Below are 24712 nucleotides of genomic sequence, written 5' to 3' on the forward strand. Positions count from 1 at the left end.
GGCGCTGACAGGGCATCCCTATTGCAAACATTCAGGAAGATAATGGATGCTTTGGTGGCATCCCTGCAGGAACAGGAGGTTGGATGGAGCTGGAGGGACGAGGCATGGGGAAGACAGGCAGAGCTTTCAGATGCACCAGCCCTGCCACCTCGTGTGCCTTCCTAGGCACCCCTGTCATCCTGCCCTGGTCCATCCTGGAGCAGCTACCAGATGGCAGAACCTAAGAAATACCAGGCAGGTTCTGCAGGGCCCATCACAGCCAGAGGTGATGTCCTGTGGAGCAGGAGGTCCTGCTTCCTTTCACCTGTGTAAGCATCCAGCCCTCCTAGGAACTCCCAGCCCACCTCAGTCCCTCACCATCTATTATCTTGCCCTCAGCCTATAAATGACTAATCAGCTGCAATGAGTTCAGAAGCAATTACTTCCATTGTGGGCTGAGCCATGTTTGGGTGGAGAGGGAACCTGACTGTGTTTCTGCTCAGAGTTTGTCTATTTCCAAATAGGAGAGAGTTGAACATCTTTAAAAATCAATACAAAGCCACTTCAGCATAAACCAAGAGGAGATTAATACTTAACTATTCTGGAGAAGGGAGATGTGGAAAATGTCTCCAGAGAGGGAGACTCAATGAAATTTGAATCTGCCTGTTTCATGTGAGAGCTAAAAGATTTAAAATTTCACCCCTCCCCCTCCACTAACTGGAAACTAATCGGAGAATTGGTGTAGTTTGGCACTGAAATAGGATCTAATTTTTTTTTTTCCTATGCTTGAGAGATTTGTCAGATTGATAGCTTCAGCTTGAAGGAAAGCAGACAGGTATTTTCTGCAGGAAGAGATCTGTTGATCCAAAACTTTATTGAAAGGCTTGGCAGTGCAAGTAACACTCAGGTTTAGCAAGATTCATTCCTCTTACCTACTTACGTTCTCTCACCACCATTCAGAGTTTTGCATCATCTGATGTTGTTCTGTGGAGACAGAAATGCATTTTGGAATTTTTAGAGAATGAGTTGGACTTTTTCCTGTGGGGGTACCTTGACACTTGTCTGCTGGTGTTGCTGCTCCCTCAGTCCCCCCAGGGACCTTGAGATCTGGTGAAATACAAAAATACTGATCTTGGGTTTGAGTTTGGGTCTTGACTCTCTGGGGTGCTCCATGTGGATGGTGTAGGTCTGGATGGGTGCTGTGGTGACACTGAAATGCTGTCTGGTTCATCTGGGGTGAATTCATGTGGTGTGTTGACAAAAATAACATCACACCTGTTTTTGTCTGACTTACAGTAGGATACAGAAAGAGATTACAGCAATGATAGGGGTTTTGTTGTTCTCCATCTGATTAGAGATTCTGCTGAAACATTTAGACAGAGAAGGCCAGAACTGAGGTTATGCTGTTTGCCTTAAGCATGGTAGACAAGAGGGTGACAGGCAGGGGAGGTGGGTGAAACAGGAGTGTGACAGGCAGGACAAGGTAGCAGGAGCGACTGTTCCCTGCCAGATGTGGTCTGTGGCCTCTGCAAGCTGTTTCTCCTGAGCAAACACATTTATTACAGACTTTGCCAGGGGAGCCCCATGCATTGTTAATGATTGACTGCCCCAGCTGGGGGTTTCCAGGCAGCTCCTGTTCTATGCTGGGCTCTTGCTGAGGCGCAGGGGGCCTTTTTCACCATCTTTCCCAGGACTTGCTCAGGTCCTGCTTGAATGGATGGTGGATGTGGTTGCTGCAGCCTGTGTGTGCCCTTCAACAGATTCCTGTTTGTGGCAGGATCCCCCAAAACCCTGACCTGGGTGTGACACTTGGAGCAGCTGCCCCGGGGCCCTGCAGCTGTGTGCTGTGTGCCACTGCCAGAGAGGTTCTGCCCTCCCTGGCTGGGCTGGTTAAACCCCGCCAGGGCAGTGGGCTGCACCAGATGCAGGGGGACTGTTTTGCCTGTTCCTAATGGTTGCAGGGATACAGAGAATCAGTAGGCTTTGGGCAGGCGCTGGTGTCCTGACCTGTGCTGGATAGATAGTCTCTCGTGTGATCCCACACCTGCTGGCAGCAGGGATCGTGCTTTCATCCCACGGACTAGGAAGTCGCTCAAAGTGCTGTAGCTTGTCCTGTGTCTAATTCCTGTGAAAATTAAGCTGGCAGAGGAGAAAGGTGAGATAAGGGGCGCAGAGGGACTTCGGTGTTTTATCACCACGGCAACAAGGACTTCCAGGGAAAGGTGCTGAGGTGAGAAGTAGATAATTTACGGTTTACTTAATAATAAAAAAAAAAATTAATTTCCTGGAGGGAGCTGTGTGTGTCAGCTCCCGGTGTGAGGGACAGACTCGAGGCCCCGTGCTGTCCCGCTGCTGCAGCCTGGGCTCAGCGAGGACGGATGCTCGGCCCTGGCAGAGGGACGGCAGGGCCAGGCTGGGACCAGCTGAGAAGTCCCGCTGGGCTTTGCAGCGGTGAGGAGCCCGTCTGTGGGCAGGAGCGAGTCCTCCCTCTGGGGAGGTTGAAGGGGCTGTGCCGGCACTTCGTCCCTTAGGGGGCTCGGGCTGTGGCTGCCGGGAAAGCCTCAGCCGTACCGGGGTGACCCGGGGGCTGTGCCGCGGACGGTCGGGTCCCGGGCCCGTGACGCGCTCAGAGCCCCGCCCGCCCGCAGAGCCGGTCCGGGGGTTTGCGGCCCCACCCCCGGCCCCCCGGCCCGAGGGAAGGGGGCAGAGCTGCCGGCATTCCGCGGCCGCTCCCGCGGGGCTCCGTTGCCGGCCCGCGCTCGTTGCCGGCGGCGCGGGGCGCGCGCGGGGCGGGGGCGGTCGCGGCCGTGGACGCGCCGCCGCCCCCGCCGGTACCGGCGCTCGGTCGGCGGCGGCAGCGGCGATGTCCCGGGAGGGCGGCAGGACGCGGTCCCGGCGCGCGGGGGTGCGGGCGGCCGTGGTGCTGATCGGGCTCCTGCACCGCTCCCGGCAGAGCAGCGAGAGAAGGTGACGCCGCGGGGCGCCGGGGAACGCTCGGTACCGTCGGCCGGGCAGAGCCCGGGGGGACGCGGGGCCAGCGGCGGGAGCGGAGGATGGAATTACTGGGCGGGGGGTGCCGGCGGCGGTACCAGGAGCTGGAAGACGAGCACCGGGATAACCGTGAGCCGCTCATGCTGTGCGCCGGGTGCCGGGGCCGGGCAGCCGGTACCGGCTTAACCGTGAGCCGCTCGCGCCGTGCGCGGAGCGCTGCCGGGAGCGGGCACCGGGATAATCCGGAGCTCTCGGGGCACGTCCCTGCGCTGTGCAGGGGCTCCCGGGCCGGGCGAGTCCCACAGGCGCTGCTGCTGCGGCTGCTGCCGCACACCCGGGCGCTCCTCGGGGCTCCCGGGCGGGCGGATCTGCTGGAACTCGGCTCCGCAGCTTTGTCTGCGCCGGGAACAGCTGACAAATGGTTTCGTCTTTCATTGCCGAAACCATGGGCTGCGCTTGGTGTCCAACTTTGTGCCGTAGGAAATGGCCTGTTTGCAGTGCTGTGTGAAGTGGCATCTGCTCCGCGGGCTCCGCTCCCCCCGCTTCGCACGGGAGCTGCTCTTGGCCTCAGAGATTGACCCCGCGCTGATCTATGCGGGCTGCCCCGGGCAGGAAGTTTTCTCCTCCAGGACTGTGCTGCTCTGGCTACTCCGGCGTTAAAAATAGTCAGAAATATGCACCCGAACCTCGCAGTCAATGTGTACCTCTGGTTCAGAGTGGAAACAACATGGGCACTACTGCAGACTAAGGGGTTTTTCGTTTTTTTCTTTTTTCTTCATTCATTTTGCGATTTTGTACCAAACTCGAATGAAGATTATTTGGAATTGTTATTGTAAAATGTTCTCCCACTTCCTAATCGATAAAGATGAAAAATCAGAGGCAACTGAGGATGAAGCTTTTTGTCTACCATCAGTTGTGGATTGCAGGGTTTGTACCCCGTTTTTCAGTGCTGCTGGTATAGGGACTTTGCCTTGGACAGCTGGTGCCATGGAGAGCAGGATTTCAGTGATGTGCTAAAGGCTGAACATTGGCTTTCCTGGGGAGCTCCTGTGTCACTTGCTGCTTTGGGATATTTTCTTCTCCCTTCCTTGGGGTATTAGGTAGATTATCAAAGCAGAACAGTTCAATAAAACCAACCTGCAGGTCCTAAATGAGCAGCAGTAGTGGCTGCTCACCTGAGCTGAGCCGTGGCTGGGTCCCCTGTACCACACTCTCTGGCAGGAACGCAGGGTGTGGGGACTGCACTGGGGCTCCCTGGTGCCCTTGAGTGTTCCTGCCCCTGCTGTTGCTCCTTGGGTTTTGTCCTGTTTAGCCCGGGCCCGTTCTAGCCATAGCTCTGCCATTGGACCATGGGCTCCAGCTGCCAGCTAGCAAGTGTTGGAGGGGCTGGCTGGGGGGTGACCTGAAGTCCCTCTCCTGCTTTCACGTGTGGTAGAGAACCTCCCATGTGTGGGGTCTGTCTGAGTGCAGTGATGCTGGTGAGGGCCCAAATGATCTTCTGGATGTTGTACCCACTGAAACTCATTGGCCAGTCCTGTATTTGCCTCAAGGGCAGGGAGTGCTTTACTAGTCACACCAAGCAAGACTTTGCCAAAGAGTTGTCTTCCCCTCAGGTACCAGGTTTCTATGAATGAGCTCAACAAGACACTGGAGTGCTTAGAAAAAACCTGTCTCTGAACTTGCACAGGAATCTGCCCCATGATGTGTGAGTCTGGTTTTCCTTTTTACTTTCTTCCCCCAGCATCATGTTGTGCACAAAATGTCTCAGTGTGCCTCTTGCTGCAGGGTTTACTGCGTACAACAAGAGTCACACAGACCTCTCAAGGGGAGAACAAGACCCTGAGGAGATTTTTTTCTGTCTGCCATGGACTGAGGAGCCTCCATGGGAGTGATTGCAAGAATTCAAGCAAGTGCTTTACGGTGGTTGTTTCATCTTATGCAAGCTGCCAGGGCCATCAAAGTGACATAATCTGCAGGAAAAGGAAGGGACTGCTAGCAGCATCGTCAAAAGGGACTCTGTTCCTCCACCTGCTCCTATTTGCTTTTTTCCCTCCTACATTCAGTCTTTGTTCTTCATTTGCAATTGAATTTTGTTTTCCATGAGCCATATGCAAGCCTGGCAGGATCAGTGGCAGCTGCAGAGTCTGTGGTGGCCCATGTCCCTTCCTTGTTAGCAATCCAGAAAAGTGCAGTGCAACACACCAGGCTCTTCTGGCAGAGCTGGGTGATGCTTTCCTGCCCCTCCACCTGCAGTCTCCTTGCCTGTGCCTCCCCTGCACACCTGATCTGGAGGGGAGGAGCAGGGAGGTCTGGGGTTGGTGGTGGAAGCTGCTGCTGCGGGCTACTCCTTGCTCCATTTTTGCTCTGAAAGCCTGGGATTTGGAACTGTACTTATATCTAAATGAATTTTCCTGGCTGTCCCACATGAAAGTGAGGTGATGCTCTGGTAGCTGTCCTTTCACAGGGAAGAGCTGGTGGATAGGGCACTTCTCCACTCACAGCCTTCTCTTGCCCTTTGGCATCAGTGCCACAGCGTTTGGAGATGCAGGTTTCTGGGAGCTGTTCTCTGCAATTTGCAAATTATTGAATCAGCTCAGAAACGGCTGCCCGAGGCTCCTGGCAGGAATAGGATCAGACGAGCCTTCTGGTCTGAAAATGTCTGCAAGTGCCTTGGCTGATTTACCCAGATCTGCAGGAAATTGCCACTTTCTCTGTTCCTGCAAGGGAGACTAGGCAGCACATTTTGTAAAAGATAAAAACTTCTTTTCACCATTACTTGCATATCGAGCCTCACTGTCCTGTCCTAGTCTGGCCCAGTGGGAAGCCCTTGGTCAGCTGGAAGGATTCCAGTGTCTGTAGAGATGCAGGCAAAACGGGAGTCAGCTCCTTGCTGGAGGATGGGCAATGTGTGGTGCAGCAGGGACCCCATGGCCAGCACAGGCAACTGATCCCCAGCTGGGATCCTGCCTGCTCAAGTGTGGGATGCTCTGAACTGTTCAACAGTGTTTATTTGCTGTTTGGAGGGGCAGTTAAAGCAAGCCCCACTGGCAGTTAAATGTCACCTTTCTCTGAGCAGGGCTGCGGTCCTGCTCCAAGGACAGGGTGCTAGGGATGCTGTGTGTGTGCAGGTGCAGGCTGGCAGTTTGCAAATATGTAATTTATTGCAAGAAATGTAGATGAGAAAATGCTGCACTTTTTTTTTTTTGCTGACTCTCAGGCTTCGATGTGAGAAGGCAACTGCTGAATAGGGCTAGGCTGAGCCAGGACATAACAAGGTAAATCAGTTTCTAGGGAAGGTGTTCCATAGCAGGGGCTCTGCCCAAGGGTCTGGCAGCTCTGCAGCACTGGGTGCCTGGGCTGGACCCCATGTCTGGGGGGGATTCTGGAGCCCCACGACTGTCTGACATCAGTGGGAACCTGCAGTAGTGCATGTCCTCTGCTGATGTCCTCCCTGGGATGAGTGATGATGCAGCGAGATCTTGCCTGCCTGGCATCCTGGGATTGGGTGGAGAGCTGCTCAAAGTCAGGGCAAGGTTCTTCATTTAGGCACTCACTGCAGATTTCCAGGTGTAAACTCACAGCAAGGTGCCCTTGTCTGTGTTGCAAAAACCCCACAGTTTTGGGTGTTTTTTGCAACTTGTGAGCAGCTGGTGAGGGCTCCTGGCCACTGCTGCTCTGTCTGGTGTAACAGCAGCTGCTTGTGGCTTGGGAGCCAGGGGTCAGTCTCAGGTGGGGGGGGGGGGATGGAGAGGAGCCCCCCAGAGGGAGGGCGAGCAGCCTGTACCCTGCTCCCACTGCCTGCTGTGGACAGGGCTGAGTCTGGCCAGGGGCAGGATGGAAAGTGATATGAAAGCAGAGTCCCCTCTGAAAACTTACGAGACAGGGCATGGAATATTAAACAAACTAAAAAGGAAGCAGCTGGCAAGGTGATGCCCATCAAGGATAAAAAATGATGAGTCCAAAAATAGAGGCTGTTAATTTACAGAAGAGTCATTGCTGACCTTCTCAAGGATGAGGCATCTGACAGGCAGAACTTGTTGCTGCAGGAGTTTGGTACCTCCTTAGGCCGGGTTTGATCTGTGGAATTAAGCATAGGCATTTGGGCAATCTGGGATGCTCTCATCTCATTTGCACATCTTGGCAGAGGTAGAGCCAACCACGTGTTGTGCAGTATTTCACCAAGTCAGGTAATATATTGACATCTCCCCTCTGCACCTGTGATTTATCTAAATGTACCATGTTGATTTAGACCCTGTCTGGGAAATAAATCAGATAGACGAAATGAGGAGGTGGGATGCATTAGGGGTTTTTCATTAGGCTTTGGCTTGAGAGAGCACAAGGGAAGTGTGCCTCAGAGTCAGGGTCTGGATGGGAGCACTCCAAGGGTCCAGGTCAGCTCTGTGCTGAACAGGACTTTATAATCAGAATGTCAGTATGTCCCTGGGGTTTACCAAATACAGGATATTAATTTGAAGGTGCTTTAGGACTGTGATCAGGGATGCTATGAAGAGAAAGAACTCACCTGCCCTTGCTGTGTTTGGAGCTCACCAGTGCCCATGGTTTCCCCCAAAATGGGGGGACAAAAATCCCCATTTTTTCCCTCTTTGGAAGGAGCAACCCTTGGCAGGTGGGCTTTGCCTCCCTGAGAGCTGGAAATAGGTCCCCCCCAAGCACAGTCCCAGGAGGGGGCTGGCATGGCTGGGGTGATCTGTCTCTGTTCAGAAACCCTGCAGTCGGCCCTGCCATAACCACATTAAGGTATTTCCTTAATTAGATTTACTAAGTATGCAGGATTCTAATTCTCTCTTTTCCTTCTCTCATAATTTGCCTAATGAGAAAAACAAAGAAATAAAATTACAAAAGTGATACCCGCGTTTCCTTCTGGAGAGACTGGTGTTCAGCCGTGGCTCTGGAGGATGCTCTGGCCTGTCCTGTGTGCTGGTGCCTGGCTGTAGCCATGGCCAGGGTGGGCGCGGGAATTAGGCCAGGCAGAGCCCCCTGGTACCTGCCAGGTGCCCCCTGAGGAAGCGAGCACAGCCCTGTGACCTTTGGTTACATTATCAGTGTTGGAGCCACACATCTCCCGTGGTGCCAGGGAGAGGTGAGTGCGTGGGGAGCTGCTCGGCGGCCCCAGCCCATCCTTGCTGGCGTGGGCACCTGCTACCTCTGCTGCTCTTCAGGCTTTGCTGGCCACCTCTGCTGCTCTTCAGGCTTTGCTGGCTACCTCTGCTGCTTTCAGGCTTTGCAAAGAGTTGCACCCTCAGTGTCAGCTGGGGACTGGTCACAGTGCAGGGCTGCTGTGAGCCCCTGCTGGCTCTGGAGTCACTTCAGGGGGCTGCCTGAGGGCTGCATCCTGGTGCACAGAGACCTGCTAATCTTCCTCCTGATTCATTTTTCATCCCCTGAGGGCAATCGGTTTGGGAAATGCTGGCCCTTGACCCCAGCGCTGGGGGCAGGCTGAATCATCGGTGTCTGTGGCTGGACTTTGACATAACAGATTGCCAGCAAAGAGCCGAACAGCCCTCGGGGATGGGATTGTTTTGCTCTCCCGTAACTGCAGGAGCAGTTCCAGCAGTTTGGCCCCAAAGAAGCAGCCAGCATGTGACAGAGGAACATGTTGTTAAGTTGGGTGATTTTATAATACTTAGACTATGATGCTATGGCAACCCACTACAAATCCCAGATCAAATCAAATTATTTGTACACATCCCTGTAACTTTAATCTTTTCAAAGTCGTATCTGTTTTATGCCTTTGAGGCCACTGTGCAGCTGAGTGCAATCAGGCAGAGCTCAGGGTTCAAAGCAAGGAGAGCAGAGGATGAGTGGTTTGCTCCAGATCAGGCTGTGCTTTAGTGTCCTAGAAAGTCAAAGAGCAAACAAGGAAAATCTGTCCTCCTCGGCATTTTTCAGCAGCAGAGTCATGGTGAGATTGTGGAGAGCTGAGGGGGAAGGAGCTCGATAAACAGTATGGATGGGCAGGACAGGAATTCCACGATTGCTCCACACTGCTCCAATTAACTTCTTGCACTGAAAAACTGGAAGATGCCAGGAGCTCAAATGAACTGTAACAAATGTAAATTTAACCTGCTCTGATAGGAAAAAAAGAGAAAGATTTATTTTGGTTTGATGTAATGTGAGACATCAGTTCTTGGTCTGGATTCACATTTGGACACAATGCAATGGGTATTTCCCCCAGTGCCTCTGGTTAAGTCCATGTTGCTGGCACAGCCCAGGTGGTGCCATGACTCCCCTGGCTGTGAGCAGGATGATGCTGCTGGTCCCACTTTGCCTTCCCAGCATCCCTGCCGCCTCCCTCTGCATCCCTTCTGCCGCCCCACTTAATCCCCTCAGCATCTCTGTGGCGCAGGGCCCTGCTGAGGAGGGGCTGCAGGCACCGTGCTTCCCCGTGGTTGTTACCTGCTGTCACAAGTACTGGGGCTTGGAGGGCAGGGCTAGGGGCAGTGGGGCTGGTGGTGAGGGCAGGTGTTTCCAGAGGGCAAATGTTTGCAGAGGTCAGGGTGCAGCCTTTGACAGGAGCTGCGTGTTTTGGAGAGGCCCTGGCGGGCACCGGTGCTGTACGGAGCCATCCTGGGGCATGCTGCCATGGGAACCAAACCTCGTTACGGCGAGATAAACAGTTGGACATTTTGGCCCGGTTTCTGCAGGACTAACCTGGCAGGGACAAGAGGAAACTAAATTAAATCTCAGATTTTCTGACTCCTGGGGGAACATCTGGCAGTGTCACTGCGTAATGGCGTGGCTGCCTGCCCAGGAGCTGCCGGGCGAGAAGGATGGGAATTTTGCTCAGGGGAGGGCTGAGGCCATACTTTTCCAAATCTTAGGGGATTTTGGGGGGCGGGGGGAGGCTGTCTTGACATCTCCATGGCACAGGGGCTGCTTTATGCTCTCCTGGGGTCTTGCATCTTCATGATGGCTCTTGGCTCTTGGTACTTTGGAAGTACTTGGTACTTCCAAATCTGGTGCCAGGTGCTGTGTTGGCAAAGGGTTGTCTGCTGGGTCCTTCCAAAGCCCTGCTGGGGTGTCCTTGGGTGCCACTGAGCCTCCTTTGCTGCCAGAAGGCTGCTCAGTCCTGCCCTGGTGGGGAGGGTGCCAGAGGGAGGGAAGCCATGGGGATGGGCTATTATAGGAACCCAGCCCTGCTGCACCTGCACCACCAGCACCACGCATGAGGACTCAGAGCCCACCCTGGGCACGGGCTCTTCTGATGACTTTTATCACCTTCTCACAATGTCTTCTGGGTTTTTTCTCAGATTCCAGATATTACTGTGCAGGCAGCTGCACACCACGGCTTTGCCAAGGGAGATAACCCTTATCTCCTGCGTTGTGCGCTGGCACGGGCAGGGGGGAGCTGACATTCCTGTGTTTGGTTTTCCAGGAAGCAGGAGCTGCTGAACAGCACGGATGTGACCGTCCCAGAGCGGCCCCTGTCACCCCCCCTCACGGCCCCACCGACCATGAAGGTGAGAGCGTGGCGCTGGGCCAAGGGCCCGCTTTTGGAAAGCCAAGCTGGTGGGGAGCAGCACTTCCAACGCAGCGGCTGCACGGACCAGGGCTGTTCCCACAGGAGCAGCAGTAGGTGGTTTCTGGAATCCAGCCTGTTCCGATGCCATCCCTCTCTCCATTGGCAGTGGGGCCGTGCTGGCCCATCCTGTGCTGACACTCCCGTTACGCTGTCGCGAGCGGCGATGCCAAGCTGGATGCTGAGTCCAGGTGCTGCTTTCCTTCCAGCAGCCCTGGCCAGCCCCGTGCTGGGTGGCTCTGTGCCAGCATGAGGCAGACTCTGTGTCACTGCTGTGGGGCTGGGCATCCCACCGTGAGGCTTCACCTCTTGAGCTGTGCATTGCAGCAGGCACCTACCCGTCCCCTGCAAACCCTCACCTGCTTCCTGCCCAACCTGTTCCGGGCACTTTGCCTCCCAGGGGAGCCACCCTTTGAAATAACAAGACAGCTGTCTTGCTGTGCCTCTGGCTTGAGGAAACATTAACTAAGGGAGGTGTGGGGATGGGCGGGGATGGCCGGGCTGGGATGGTCAGGCTGGTGCTCAGCTGCTCTTGCTGGGTGCTCATGAGGAAGTCTGGCTGTGTGGCTGATGCAGTTGGGGGATGATGCCAGGAAGGTAATAGATTTCTTCCAGGGCTTGCTGGTGAATGCTGCAGACACGTGGGGGAGGGTGCTGGGGAGGGGTGCTGGCACAGCTCTGCTTGCTGTCCTCCATTCGTGGCAGATCCTGCCTGGTGCAGGTTTTTCTTCCTGGTCCCTTCTTTCATGGCCCAGGAAAGCTGACTCCAAGTGAGCACAGCTTGCTGAAGGGTGCAGCCTCTGCATGCTTTGCCCAGGACGTGTGGACATTTTCTGTGGGAATCGCTGTACCAGGTGGGTCCGGTGCCACCATGGGGTCACGTCTCGGCTCTGGCTACTGGTAGAGACCTGAAACTATCCAAGAACATTTGTACTTGGAGATAAGCAGAATTCAAGCCAAGCTTAAACTAAGGAAAATACTTTTTAAAGAGCATCCAGTTGTGGGCACAGAGCTGTCTGAGCCTGAGGTTTTTCTTTGTGACTCCTGCAGGGGTGGTAGGTATGGACAGGCATAGTCTAAAGCTGAAACAGCCAGGGCTGTGTCCAAGCCACGGCTGCCCCACATATGATGGCAGCCATAGACTGCTTGTGCTGTAAATCCCACCTTTGCTCACCACAAATATTAAACGAAAAAATGTCTCTCAGACTTCTTCTTTGATTTTCATTTCTTCATTCCCTCCTCTGCTTTTTCCTCTATTTTTTTTTTGTCTTTTGAGAAATTCAGTCTATTCTAAGAGCTGACTAAAAATCATCCTCTGTGCCTTTCCCCTTGTAACCATGACCCCATTTTTTGCCCCAAATCACACATGTCTCTCCCAAAACCCATTGCTGACAGTTGGTAGGGTGGGAGCTGCTGATGCCACTTGTCCCTCTCCCCTTAGGCTGGCAGTGCTGTCCTGGCCCAGCCTCTCCTGGAGCAAACCCAGGCTGGATGGAAGGAGGGCTGAGAGAAGGGCCAGGACAGGTGCCCACACCTCCAGAAAAGCCACTTAGGGTTTTACTGGGAGTGCCACATTTACAGGCGCATTTAGCTGGGTTATTTATTTGTGTGACGAGCCCAGCTGCTGTGGGTGCTGTGCTGAAAGGGTGGCTCAGAGCAGCTGCATGGAGCACCGGCCACCTGCAGGAGAGGGGCCCAGCCTAGGTAGATCAGGGTGGAAGCAGGGTTATCTCAAGTTCCTTGCTGAGGAAGAGCAAGGCTGAGCCATCAGCAGGGTCCTGGCAGCTCTCCCAGAGAGGCGATGGTGGGCTCTGCCTGCTCTTGTCCCTGAGCCTCCTCTGTCCGTGTCACTGAGGGTGCAGGGCCACCCCCTGTGCATGGTGGCTGCAGCTCCTGCCCCCGGCCCTGTGGCTCTTGAGGCAGACAGTAGAAATGAGGTTTCTAACTGGAGCAGCTCAGTGATCTCTTTAGTTCCTTTGGCAGGTGGGGATTAACCCTGCACTAGGCAGCCCAGCACCTCTGGTGAAGCAGCAGCTTCATCAATGCTGCTGTGATTAAGAAAATAAATTTTTCAAGACCCCCGATCAAACCGTGCACAAAGCTCGGCATTTGTGGGGGTCGAGGGCTTCTGGCAAGGGCCCCCGCAGCAATGGTGCTGAGCTCCAAGCTGGGCTGGATGGGAGCTCCCAGTGTCACATCTGCCTGGTCTCATTCAGGTGTCCCTGCTGTGACATGGCTTGGACTGCCTTGCCTTGTGTCTGCTTTTATCGAACAGTAGATTTCCTTCTTTTCTTTTCAGTCAGCAGAATTCTTCGAAATGCTGGAAAAAATGCAGGTGAGCAGCAGTGTGCATGCCAGTGACTCGGGATTAATGTAACTCTGATTAAGTAACTCTGCCCCAGCAGAGCCCCTGAGGGCAGAGGCCCCACAGCAGTGCTGGGAGGCCTGTTCCAGGAACAGACCCCATCTTCCAGCCACTTGGGTCGGAGTGATCCCATGTAGAAAAATACCCTCGTGTTGGTGGACTGACCCCCTGTGTTGGTAAAAGTATCTAAATTATTTGATGAATTAATTTTATTCCAAACAGGCACCAAAACTGGAAGAACAGAGGTCTGGAAGCCAAAAACACAAGGTTGGTTGATTTTTGTTTCTTGAGGGGATCTCTTCAAAGTCCTTGCCCCCTGCCCCCACCCCCCCAATTTCAGGGGTTTAATGTGATTGTTGAAGACAGTCACTCAAAGGGCTGGAAAGGATTTATATGTTATCTAAAACAAGGCAGTGACTGAATTGCAGAGATGGGAGCATGGTGCCTGTAAATCCCTAAGCCAGCTTTATGTCCAGACTGGTGCATTTCAGCTTCCAGCTGTGCGAAAGGGTTGGGGTTTGCCACTGCACTGGGAAGTTGCACCAGTAGAGGAACTCCCTTTAGGCAGGACTTAGCCTGTGTTGATGCCTTCCCGTGAGGGACCAGTGGGTGCTGGAGGCACTCCCTGGGTTGGGTGGGCAGGGCTGGGGTGTTAAGGGTCAGCTGGTGGGGAACAGATGGTCATAGATGGTGTTTTGGTTCTTTTTTCCAGGAAGACTACATCCCATACCCCAGCATCGATGAGGTAGGTGCCCTGAACCCCCTGAACACCTTCTGGGTGAATGCCTTTCCAAAATTGCTGATGGCAGAGGAATTGGTGGAGATTCTGTTTCTGAGAGGAGCTGCATAAAGCATGTTCCCCCCTCCCTACCTTTGTGGGTTTTGGCTTTTCCTCAGTAGCATGTACCTTCTTCTGTGACAGAGAAGAGGTTTCAGAGGGGCTGGACTTGTCCCTCCTGGTGCCAGGGCTGGGGTCCGCTGCAGTAGCGAGGGCAAAACATGGGGCAATGAGCTCTGCATCCCACATCCACACCCTGATCCTGCCTGACCCCTCATGGCACATATCTCTGCAGATCCTAGAGAAGGGTCGCCCATACCCGCTGATCATCCTGCCCCAGTTTGGGGGATACTGGATAGAAGACCCAGAAAACCTTGGCACACCCACCTCATCTGACAGCAGCATTGGCGAGGAGGAGGAGGAAAACCTCAGCCCCAGCACCTATGGCTACAAGCTGGAATGCAAGGGAGAGGCCAGAGCCTACCGCAAACATTTCCTGGGGAAGGTGGGTTCCTCCGCCCCCGGGACTCAAAGTTGCACACTTTTGAATAAGAAAACTCTCCAATTGTGAGCAAAATGGGAAAGTTTTACAATCTCCCTCTTTCCAAGGAGTGGAGGCACTGGTGGGTTCCCAGCATCACAGTGATGGCTACGCATGTGGCCTTTGGCCCCGGCCCCACTGCCACAGGTCTCCTGTGACACCAGTGGGGACACTGGCTCTGAGCCTCCTGTTGCTGGGGACCTGGGGCTCAGCCAGGCATGAGGGCCTGTATGGCAGCCCCTGCCCTCTTGCTCACAGCCCTGATCCTGGCAAGGGGGTGCAAGTGTGTGAGTGATGGGAGGGTGTGAGGTGGCAGGTGAGTGTCCAGACAGTGCCCTTGCCATCGGCAAGTTGCTTCCTGGCTGCTAACGTGCTGTTTTCTATTTTTAGGATCATTTAAATTTCTACTGTACAGCCAGCAGCCTCGGAAATCTGATCCTTTCTGTTAAATGCGAGGAGACAGATGGCACAGAATATTTAAGGGTTATACTCAGGTATGGAAAAAAAAAGCTTTATTTAACAAAATAGTCTCTCTCTGGGAGTCCCTGGTTCTGTTTCTACAGCAAGTGCTTGAGCTGGACCGGCAGCATGTGGAGGGGGTCTGGGTGGGAGGGGAGGCAGTGGCAGCATCCCTGTGTTTCTGTGCTGGGACTGCCTAAACCTGATAATGAATGTGAAGCTTTGATCTGTTGCCACTGGAGCTGAGTGTAAACCTCAGTAGGTTTAATCCTTCCTGGGATAACACCAGTCACTTCTCTCATCACCCCTCCATAAGATGACAGGGCACAGCATGTCTGAACCACTGTGTCATTTTCCTCCGAACTATGAATATTTTAAGAGCTGCAGAGATGAGAAGACAAATCGGGCCTTTGCTCACTAACCAGGCCCAACAAATGCAGCTCAACAGTGTTTCCCAACAGTGAGTGTCGCTTTGCTGTAGACACTTTCTGACATCTGTCTGCTCATTGTTTGTTTGCTAGGTCCAAAGTGAAGACATTGCATGAAAGGATTCCATTGTCAGGATTCAGCAAACTCCCGAGCATCCCCCAGATTGCAAAGGTGAATTGCCTGGTTTGGTTGGAGCACATGCAGCAAAGGCCGAGCCAGTGTACATCAGGCAACATTGGGATGTGTTGGACAGCGTTGGGATGTGTTGGGCAGTGTTGGGACGTGTTGGGAAGCGTTGGGACGTGTTGGGAAGCGTTGGGATGTGTTGGACAGTGTTGGGATGTGTTGGACAGTGTTGGGATGTGTTGGACAGTGTTGGGAAGCGTTGGGATATGTTGGACAGCGTTGGGAAGCGTTGGGATGTGTTGGGAAGCGTTGGGATGTGTTGGGCAGTGTTGGGAAGCATTGGGATGTGTTGGACAGCGTTGGGATGTGTTGGACAGCGTTGGGATGTGTTGGGAAGCGTTGGGATGTGTTGGACAGCGTTGGGATGTGTTGGGAAGCATTGGGATGTGTTGGACAGCGTTGGGATGTGTTGGGAAGCGTTGGGATGTGTTGGGAAGCATTGGGATGTGTTGGACAGCGTTGGGATGTGTTGGGAAGCGTTGGGATGTGTTGGGCAATGTTGGGATGTGTTGGGCAATGTTGGGATGTGTTGGGCAATGTTGGGATGTGTTGGGAAGCGTTGGGATGTGTTGGGAAGCGTTGGGATGTGTTGGACAGTGTTGGGATGTGTTGGACAGTGTTGGGAAGCATTGGGATGTGTTGGACAGCGTTGGGATGTATTGGACAGCGTTGGGATGTGTTGGGAAGCGTTGGGATGTGTTGGACAGCGTTGGGATGTGTTGGGAAGCATTGGGATGTGTTGGACAGCGTTGGGATGTGTTGGGAAGCGTTGGGATGTGTTGGGCAATGTTGGGATGTGTTGGGCAATGTTGGGATGTGTTGGGCAATGTTGGGATGTGTTGGGAAGCGTTGGGATGTGTTGGGCAATGTTGGGATGTGTTGGACAGTGTTGGGATGTGTTGGACAGTGTTGGGAAGCATTGGGATGTGTTGGACAGCGTTGGGATGTATTGGACAGCGTTGGGATGTGTTGGGAAGCGTTGGGATGTGTTGGACAGCGTTGGGATGTGTTGGGAAGCATTGGGATGTGTTGGACAGCGTTGGGATGTGTTGGGAAGCGTTGGGATGTGTTGGGAAGCATTGGGATGTGTTGGACAGCGTTGGGATGTGTTGGGAAGCGTTGGGATGTGTTGGGCAATGTTGGGATGTGTTGGGCAATGTTGGGATGTGTTGGGCAATGTTGGGATGTGTTGGGAAGCGTTGGGATGTGTTGGGAAGCGTTGGGATGTGTTGGGCAATGTTGGGATGTGTTGGGAAGCGTTGGACAGCAGTGCCTGGGCTATCAGGTCAGGGGGAACTTTGGTGGTGCTGTGTGCAGGCCCTGCTGTTGGTTTCGTGCTGATCCCAGGCAAGGAGAGAAAATGGCACTCATTTGACATGGAGAGACCTGGGACTTGGCTTGCTGCATCCTCAGTCGGGGCCAGCCAGGCCATGGGGCATCCCAATGAGAGGATGTGTAGTGGGTGGGGAGCTCCTGCTATTGGAGGCTGTGATTGGCTTCTTTGTAAGACATTCATGGCCTGAAGTTCTGGCCAAGGATCTGACACTGACTGCTCTTTCCCCTTGCCCACAGGCCTTCTGTGACGATGCCTCTGGGCTGAAGTTTAACCCAGTTCTCTACCCCAAGGTGAGGTAACCTGCCCGAGTCGGTCATGTGTTCTGCAGGGACACTGAGAAGCACACCCAGGACCACTGTTGAAAACTTTAAGCCTAATTACGTGGGAATTTGGCTTCTTTCCCCCTTCTACTCCCCTGGTGCTGCCCAGCTGTTGTTGTACCCTGTTGCAGCTCCGGTGGGCTCTCCTCACCCCTCAGCATGGATGTTTTGGCCATCATTCATCAGATGAAACAACTGGCATTTTGCTTTCTTGCAGGCATCCCAGATGATAGTGTCTTACGATGAACATGAGGTCAACAACACATTCAAGTTTGGTGTGATCTATCAGAAGTTCAGGCAGGTGAGTTGTCCCCATGCCACTTTCATGGAGCATGTCCCTGTGCCCCAGAGATCCACATTTTGTGAGCACAGACTCACCTCTGACGTTAATTCTGCCACGTGCAGCACCTCGTATCACTGGATGTTCTCACTGACTGTGTTTCTCATTGCTCGGATGTTTTCCCCACTCATTAAAACATGATATGACTGAAAAGTCTCAGTATGGAAATCAGCCCACAAGCTGCTGTAGGGAAAAGTGGATGAGAAAATGGATTTTAGCAGGCATGGTATTTTAATCAGATACATGTTTAGACAGTTAAACAGCTACTTTTGTCTGGAGGGACTGTGGGCTTTGAAGAGAGGCACTTGCTGAAAATGCTGTAATGAGGAGGGGGACTCTGGATGGGGAGTGCAGAGCTCAGCCTCAGAACTCACCGAGAATTACTCTGACAGGCACTCTAATTATCTTACATGTTGCATTTTGGGTTGGATTGAGTGACTCACGCAACACAGTAATTAGGGTCTGATTATTTTGAAATACAGCAAGCAGGAGATGATTAGGGATTTTTCAACAGAGGATTCACTTCTGGTTTGGTATTTCCTGGATATTATCCCAAGGTCCTTGCTGGGGCTCAGAAGAGGCTCTCAGCAGCTTTACCCTAGGCTGTGGAAGCCCACAGATGGTGCTGATGGCTGGTGGTGAATGTGCTGGTGGTACCAGCTGGGGAGCAGAGGTGGGGAGCAGCCTGTGGCTGTACAGGACACCATGGAACAAGGTGCCAGTCAGACCCCAGGGATGCTGTGGATGGAGCTGGAGGTGGCAGGGGATTGGACAGGCAGGGAAATTGGGGCTGTCAGCAGATGCACCCTGTGTTTTGTAGACCCAAGAGGAGGAGCTGTTTGGCAATAATGAAGAGAGCACTGCTTTCAAGAACTTCTTAAGTTTTCTGGGAGACACCATAACTCTCCAGGACTTCAAAGGGTAAGTTAGATAAAAAGGATGATTTTACAAATACATTAACAAGAGACCATGTCATCTGTAAAAATATCTACGTGTGAGAACAGAAGTCATCTCGCTCATGAGCGGGATGTGTGGAGCAGAAGCAAATATAGCTTTGGCTTGTTTTTCAAAGCTGGGGGAGTTTAAAAAAAAAATTGGAGCTGCCAAGAGAGAAAAACTTCTTTTCCTGCAGCTTTGAGGTTGTGATAAAATCTAGCTATATTCAGCCATAGATGGAAGGAAGTCTGTGGAAATGTGCCATGCCCGGTGTTGCGGCTCAGCCACGGGTACGAGCCAGGGCAGTCACTGCAGCAGCCACAGTGCAGGCACAGACCCTCACTGCTGCTGAGGGATGGTGAGGTCACAGCTGGTGCCCATGGCTGTGGTCAGCCCTGGCTGACCAGCCCTGCTTTATGTGCACCCTGTATATCAGGCTGGTGACAAGGATGGCTGGTTACTACACATGACGCATGGTTTGTTCTTTCCCGTTTGCTCACTGCTAGATAAAGATAAATGAGCTGGGCTGTTCCATCAGCCTGTCCCCTGACAGCTGCTGGTGTTTTCTGTGAAGCTTTCAATTAATATCTCTTCTTTTCTCTCCGCCTTTCCCTTGATCTCCAGTTTTCGAGGAGGCCTGGATGTCAGCCATGGGCAGACGGGAGCAGAGTCTGTGTACACGGTGTTCAGGGACAGGGAGATAATGTTTCATGTCTCTACAAAGCTGCCTTTTACCGAAGGAGACACACAACAAGTAAGAGAAGCTGCTTGCACAGAAGGGTCTGAGTGGGGGGCTGACATTGCCCTGCCCAGTGCTGTGGGCACTGCCAAGCCGTGGGAAGTGGCTGCTTGGCTCCCCAGCCTGGGACTGTGCTTGCTCCTGCAGGAGCAGAACCACCTAATTTCACTGACCCGATGTTCTCCCTTCTGGTTTAGCTCCAGAGGAAGAGGCACATTGGCAATGACATCGTGGCAATTATCTTCCAAGAGGAGAACACGCCATTTGTCCCAGACATGATTGCCTCCAACTTCCTGCATGCCTATATTGTGGTGCAGGTGGAAAACCCCGAGGCGGATAATACAGCGTACAAGGTGAGGGCAGTCCCAATGTGCACCTACCCATTTTTGCTTCAGCATCTTTAGACAAGGGCATGGAGGGACAGGAAAAGGGGGAATGGCTTCCCACTTGAAAAAGGTAGGGTTAGATTAGAAATTAGGAGGAAATTCTTCTGTCTGAGGGTGGTGAGGCCCTGGTGCAGGTTGCCCAGGGCACTTACCCTGTGCTCAGTGATGCAGTCAGTATTAGGCCTGGTGGAGACTTGTACCTGTGTGATGAACACACACAGACACATGCACACAGGTGTGTTATGTATGCACTGTTACATAATGTGTGTGTATACAGACATCAGTGCATAAAATACGTATTTGTAAAACACCTCATTTGTTAAAGCGTTTTGATGGTCCTTGGTGTTTGCATGTGCCTTGCAGCAGTCTGACATATCACCTGGGTGTAGGTGGCATCAACGCCCTTACCCTGCTGCACCGTGGGAATAACGTGTCTCTTGACTCCTCAGGTATCAGTCACAGCCCGGGAAGACGTTCCCTCCTTTGGGCCACCCCTGCCGAGCCCACCGGTGTTCCAGAAGGTAGGAGCTGAGAGGGAAGCATGTTCCAAGCTATAAAAAATAGAAGATGTGCATGTCCGAGATGTTTCCAAGCACACTGGCTTTGGGAAAACAGGACTTCTGGAATTGATCTGCATTAATTTTTGTTTCCACTGAGACCCCAAAACACTGAGGTGTTTATGGTAAGGGTGAGTGGCATGCACCACTGCATGGCATTACTTGAGCAAGGTGGCAGCAGTGGCTCTGGTGCTGAGGCAGCTGTGTTGGTGCAGGTGGGCACCTCAAATCCATCTGGGGTTTTCCACTAATGCTTCCACATCTGGAGGGACTGCTGGGTGCTGTGAACTTGGGTTTTGGGTTGGTACAGCGGTGGGACCAGAGATACAGAGAGTCTTAAAATGGTGGGTGTTTTCCACCTTGGTTGTCTCCCTGCAGAGCCCTGAGTTCCGAGAGTTCCTGCTGACCAAGCTCATCAATGCTGAGAATGCCTGCTGCAAGTCTGACAAGTTTGCGAAGCTGGAGGTAACACTGCCCACGTGTCCCTGCCTGGAAAAGGGTTTGGAGAGTTCTTCCATTCCTCCTCCAAGCTACCTTTCCCTGTTGAACTCAGTGCTCTGCATGGTGACCATGGGGCGGGCACTGCCCTCAAGGAGGCACCAGCTGGTGTCACACGGATCGGTGCCACTGCTCCTCCCTTGGAGCCCCTGGCTGAGTCCTTTTCTCTCCTGCAGGATCGGACACGTGCTGCCTTGTTGGACAACCTTCACGATGAGCTCCATGGGCACACGCAGACCATGCTGGGGCTGGGGCCCGAGGAGGACAAGCTGGAGAATGGGGGTCATGGAGGCTTTCTGGAGTCTTTCAAGGTAAATCCCTGCCCCTGCAAACAACAGAGCTAAAATTCACCTTGGGTTGGCAAAATGCCTATTTGGAAACAAGAGGTGTCCCCTGAGGGTACAGTGGCAAGAGGAGGTGGGGGCTGCTGTCACCACTGTCTGCTCAGCCTGCCAAGTGCCCAAGCTGGTTCCAGTGGGAGCAAGCAGAAGCTGGCACTGTTGTATTATTGGTGAGTGTCCCCATTGGAGTGACTTCTGCAGAGTTCCTGACACTACCAGTGTGCTGCAGCAGTTTTTGTGTCACCAGAGGGTCTCAGTCCAGGCCCAGTCCCCTCCCACAAGGTGTGCCTGCAGCTGGGCTCTGCTGTGGCAGAATGTGTTCTGCTCATGTTCTGGCAGCTGGCTGCCACTGCTGTGGGACAGGGATCAGGAGGGGTGCCCGGGGCAGCTGCCACAGCAAGCGGGTGGGAGGTGGTGGTCATTGTGCTTAAAACAGAAGATAGAAAGGAAGGTGCTGGATGTGGAAGGGGGAAGTGTTGCTAAGTGTGCCTGGGAGACAGGGTGAGTGTGAGGGAAAGCAGGTGATGTGGGCTGGAGGAAAAGGAATGGGTAAAAGCACTGTGGAGGAAACTGAGCAGCTGCTGGTGGTAGGGACAGTGGCTGGCTGGGAAGCAGGGACATGCCTTGAGATGGAGGGGCAGCACTTGAGTCTGAGGCTATAAGCCATTACCAGGTGTCTGTGGTGCAGCTGCCCTCTAGCACAGAGGGGGCTGGTGCTGGGTAGCTGTCACTGGGCAGGGAGACTGTCCTGGCTGCAGCTGTGCTGGGACAGCTCCTGCAGTTATCTCAGGTACGGTTATCCCTGTAGCATAGAGAAGTGAGACTGGTGAATGGGGCCAGGGAGGAGGGGTGCACAGCTCCACAGACCCTGCTGCAAAGGCTCAGATGTGTCCTGTTCCAGGGTGAGACATGTAGGAATGGAACCGTTGTGCACAGCGTCAGGGTCCGATGCTGAGGTTAAACAGCAATGTTCTGGCGCACTTTGTGTGTGCGAGGAGACAGACCCTGCTCTCTTGGCATTGCAGGGAGTGCTGGGGTGGCAGGTGAGCCCCGTGGTCCGTGGTGGGCTACGCCTGTCTGGGCGCCTGGTGCCCATGCTGCTGGGCTGCCTGCTGGCTTATGTCCTGCACCGTGCACTGCCAGAGCGGTGCGGGGAGGACACACAGTGAAGGAGGGCTGGAGGGGCTGAGATCTGGTCCCCATCGCATCTTTGTGCCTGCTGCCTTGCACCTACGACCCAGCCTACAGGCCTATCTCCTTGACCAGGGGACCAGTTCTCAGGGGTGAGCAGAGCTCAGTTCTGCTGGGCTCTGAGTGAGTGAGAGGTGCCTTTGCTTCTTCTGTGAGGAAGGAGCCGCTCCTCGGGGCTGATGTGTTGGGGAACCTCACAGAGTTCCACAGCCCTGGGCAGGAGCCTGCAGAGGGTGAGTACCTGTGGCTGCTGCTTTGCAGCAAAGCAACTGGTCACTTTTACCTAAGAACTATGTCAAATTGTGTATGAATTTCTGCTGACCCCAATAAATTCAGTCTGATGGACTCTTGCTTGATGTTCACTATTGGATAGGCAGGAGGGGCTCTTGGGGCTGTGGTCTTCAGCACTGGAGGCTTGGTGAGAGCTCAGGGCTGCAGCTTCCTCTTACCCTGGTATGGGTGCAGCTGTGGCTCCATGCCCCCCGAGCCAGCAGCAAACAGCCTGTGTTCTGCAGATGCAGTGCTGGCACCTCCAGGGGTTTGGCCTGCCATGGCTCATCGACTCTTTAACCTGGGCTGGGATTCAGGGGCTGGAGGAGCAGCAGCCATGGCTGAGGGAACAGCTGAGAACAGAGAAGGTAGCTAATGTGAAGAGTGAGGGAAGGGGGCAGCTTGATGGGGAGAAATGAAGATCAAAGGGAGCAGGGAGGGCCTGTGGCTGCTGTGAGGCCACTGCTGCACAGTTCACTTCCAGTCCCTTCCAGAGGTGGATAGACCAAACCAGAAGCCACAGCAGTGGTTCAGGCTAAATGTATTCTCAAGCAGTAGCTTACTGAATAACAGAAGCACTTCTATGTGGCTGTGAAGCGTTCAGTTCAGGGGCTGTTTTGGGACAGGCTGGAGAGGTGCCGGAGAGGATCTGTTCTCTCTGAGTCCAGGGAGAATTGTGGAAGATGTGCACACAGGCATGGCTTGTGGCTTGGCTGTGGTCCCCATTCCTGCTGAGGGGTATGGGAAGTTGGCCAGGCAGGAGGCAGGGCTTGTGTCTGTGTCTCCTGGTCTCATAGGTGCAGTTCTTGATATCACAGAGCAATGGGGGAAAATCTGATACTATGGTGGCTGTGGGGCTCCCCAAGGGCAGCCCACCCTCAGCTGCACCTGCCAGCACTGCTGCTACAAGTTGTGCTATTTTTGGGGTGTGCTTGCTCTCGGGGAGGCATGGACAGGTTGCTCTCCCTTGTGCCTGGGGAAGACCTGAGGCTCTGGAGGAGTTCTGGGGACAGCACCCCGCTGGGTGGTGATGACCTGCTGTCCTCTGCCACAGAGAGCCATCCGGGTGCGCAGCCACTCCATGGAGACGATGGTGGGCAGCCAGAAGAAGCACCATGGCAGTGGTATCCCAGGCAGCCTCAGTGGGGGCATTGCACACAACAGCGGCGAGGTGACCAAGACCACCTTCTCGGTGAGCATGTCCTCACGTCCCTCTGTCCCTCTGTCCATCCATCCCACTGTTACTTCCTCTTCCCACCCCTCCACAGCCTGACAGGTCACTGCTTTCCACTGATGCAGCCTGGCAGTGGCATGCCATGCACTGCATGGGCTGCAAGGGTAAGAGTGAGGTGGAGACTTGAGCAGGCTGTGAATTTGGATGCTTTGTTTAAGTTGGGCTCATTTTGTGGGAGAACCAAAGATAAGCTTCCTCGGGTTTTGGGCCCAAAGTAAAAGGAGATGGAAAAGAAGTTCTGGCATTATGTGGTTTTAAGACGTGCAGGCAGTTCTTCGCAGGATATTTAGTGTCTGGACTCCCAGGAGAGAGCTGTGCTCTCCAACCAGGATTGTTCTCTGCTTTCAGCCCCCTGTCCCAGCTGCTGCTGCCAAGAACCAGTCCAGGAGCCCCATCAAGCGCCGGTCAGGGCTGTTCCCTCGCCTGCACACGACATCAGAGAGCCAGGCGGAGAGCAGGACAAGGTGGTAAGTTTGTGGTGGTACCTATAGAGCATATGCCACTCTCAGTTGGGTAGCACAGTTTGACCATCCTTTTTAAATCTCTTGTATAACTTGTGCAACCTGTCTCTTTGTGCTCTCAGTGACAGTGTTTCTGGAGCCCAGAAGACACCAGATTTGGGACATTCTTCCCAAGAGATGAAATCGGAAACCTCATCCAACCCCAGCTCCCCTGAAATATGTCCCAACAAAGACAGGTGAGCCAGGAGGAGCCCATCCTCATTCCACCACAGTTCAACAGACGTCAAGGAAATTGTCAAACAAAACCGTATCCAAATTTTACTGTAAATAAGTTTGATATTAAGGGAGAAAAGATTCTGGTGATTCATAAGCACAGCTCCTTTTTGGTCTTTACAAAGAAGAGCAAAGAGCAGCATTTGACCTAGGTTGCCCTCAGGGCATAGAAGGCTGCTGTGCCTGTCCCTCTGTGCTAAGATAAAGTCAGCTCGACCTAGAGCTACCTGCTGGGCACCCACCCAGTGCCTTATCCCATGCCTTTGGAAGTGGTTATGTGCTGAAGCACCCCAAAAGGTTCATTCCTGCGGCAGCCCTTTGCTCCAGGGGTGTGCAGGAGAGTCTGTCCCCCCGTTACGGTCCAAGGGACGCGCTTCCCCGGTGACAGCCACGCGCCCTTCCTTCCGTTCCGCCTCTCTCTAGGCCTTTTATCAAGCTGAAAGAGAACGGGCGGTCGAACATCTCCCGTTCCTCCTCCAGCACCAGCAGCTTCAGCAGCACAGCAGGGGAGAGCGAGACCCTGGAGGAGTACGACAGCGTGGTAGGTACCAAACCCTCCCTG

At 53.6% G+C, this 24712-nt stretch overlaps 1 protein-coding gene across 30 annotated transcripts in view; it reads left to right on the forward strand.

Annotated features, from left to right (window-relative positions):
- The window catches only part of RAP1GAP2 (RAP1 GTPase activating protein 2), a 53332-nt gene that overhangs the window by 23569 nt on the left and 5051 nt on the right, over positions 1-24712 (forward strand). For 10 of the 30 annotated variants that reach the window (XM_086858908.1, XM_086858910.1, XM_086858896.1 and 7 more), the window contains 19 exons: positions 10367-10451; positions 12810-12845; positions 13098-13142; positions 13588-13620; positions 13949-14158; positions 14585-14688; positions 15175-15253; positions 16841-16894; positions 17142-17225; positions 18085-18185; positions 18825-18954; positions 19137-19292; positions 19775-19846; positions 20261-20347; positions 20557-20691; positions 23237-23374; positions 23765-23883; positions 24000-24113; positions 24574-24691. In XM_086858908.1, coding sequence (XP_086715034.1) covers positions 10367-10451; positions 12810-12845; positions 13098-13142; positions 13588-13620; positions 13949-14158; positions 14585-14688; positions 15175-15253; positions 16841-16894; positions 17142-17225; positions 18085-18185; positions 18825-18954; positions 19137-19292; positions 19775-19846; positions 20261-20347; positions 20557-20691; positions 23237-23374; positions 23765-23883; positions 24000-24113; positions 24574-24691 — 1900 coding nt within the window. Of the gene's footprint in view, positions 1-2765; positions 2977-10366; positions 10452-12809; positions 12846-13097; positions 13143-13587; positions 13621-13948; positions 14159-14584; positions 14689-15174; positions 15254-16840; positions 16895-17141; positions 17226-18084; positions 18186-18824; positions 18955-19136; positions 19293-19774; positions 19847-20260; positions 20348-20556; positions 20692-23236; positions 23375-23764; positions 23884-23999; positions 24114-24573; positions 24692-24712 lie in introns of those variants that run through there. The other 20 variants (XM_086858887.1, XM_086858884.1, XM_086858885.1 and 17 more) reach the window with 13 other exon arrangements.

This window comes from Cyanistes caeruleus, chromosome 21 (assembly GCF_971803275.1).
Source record: "Cyanistes caeruleus chromosome 21, bCyaCae1.hap1.1, whole genome shotgun sequence".
Lineage (NCBI taxonomy): Eukaryota > Metazoa > Chordata > Aves > Passeriformes > Paridae > Cyanistes > Cyanistes caeruleus.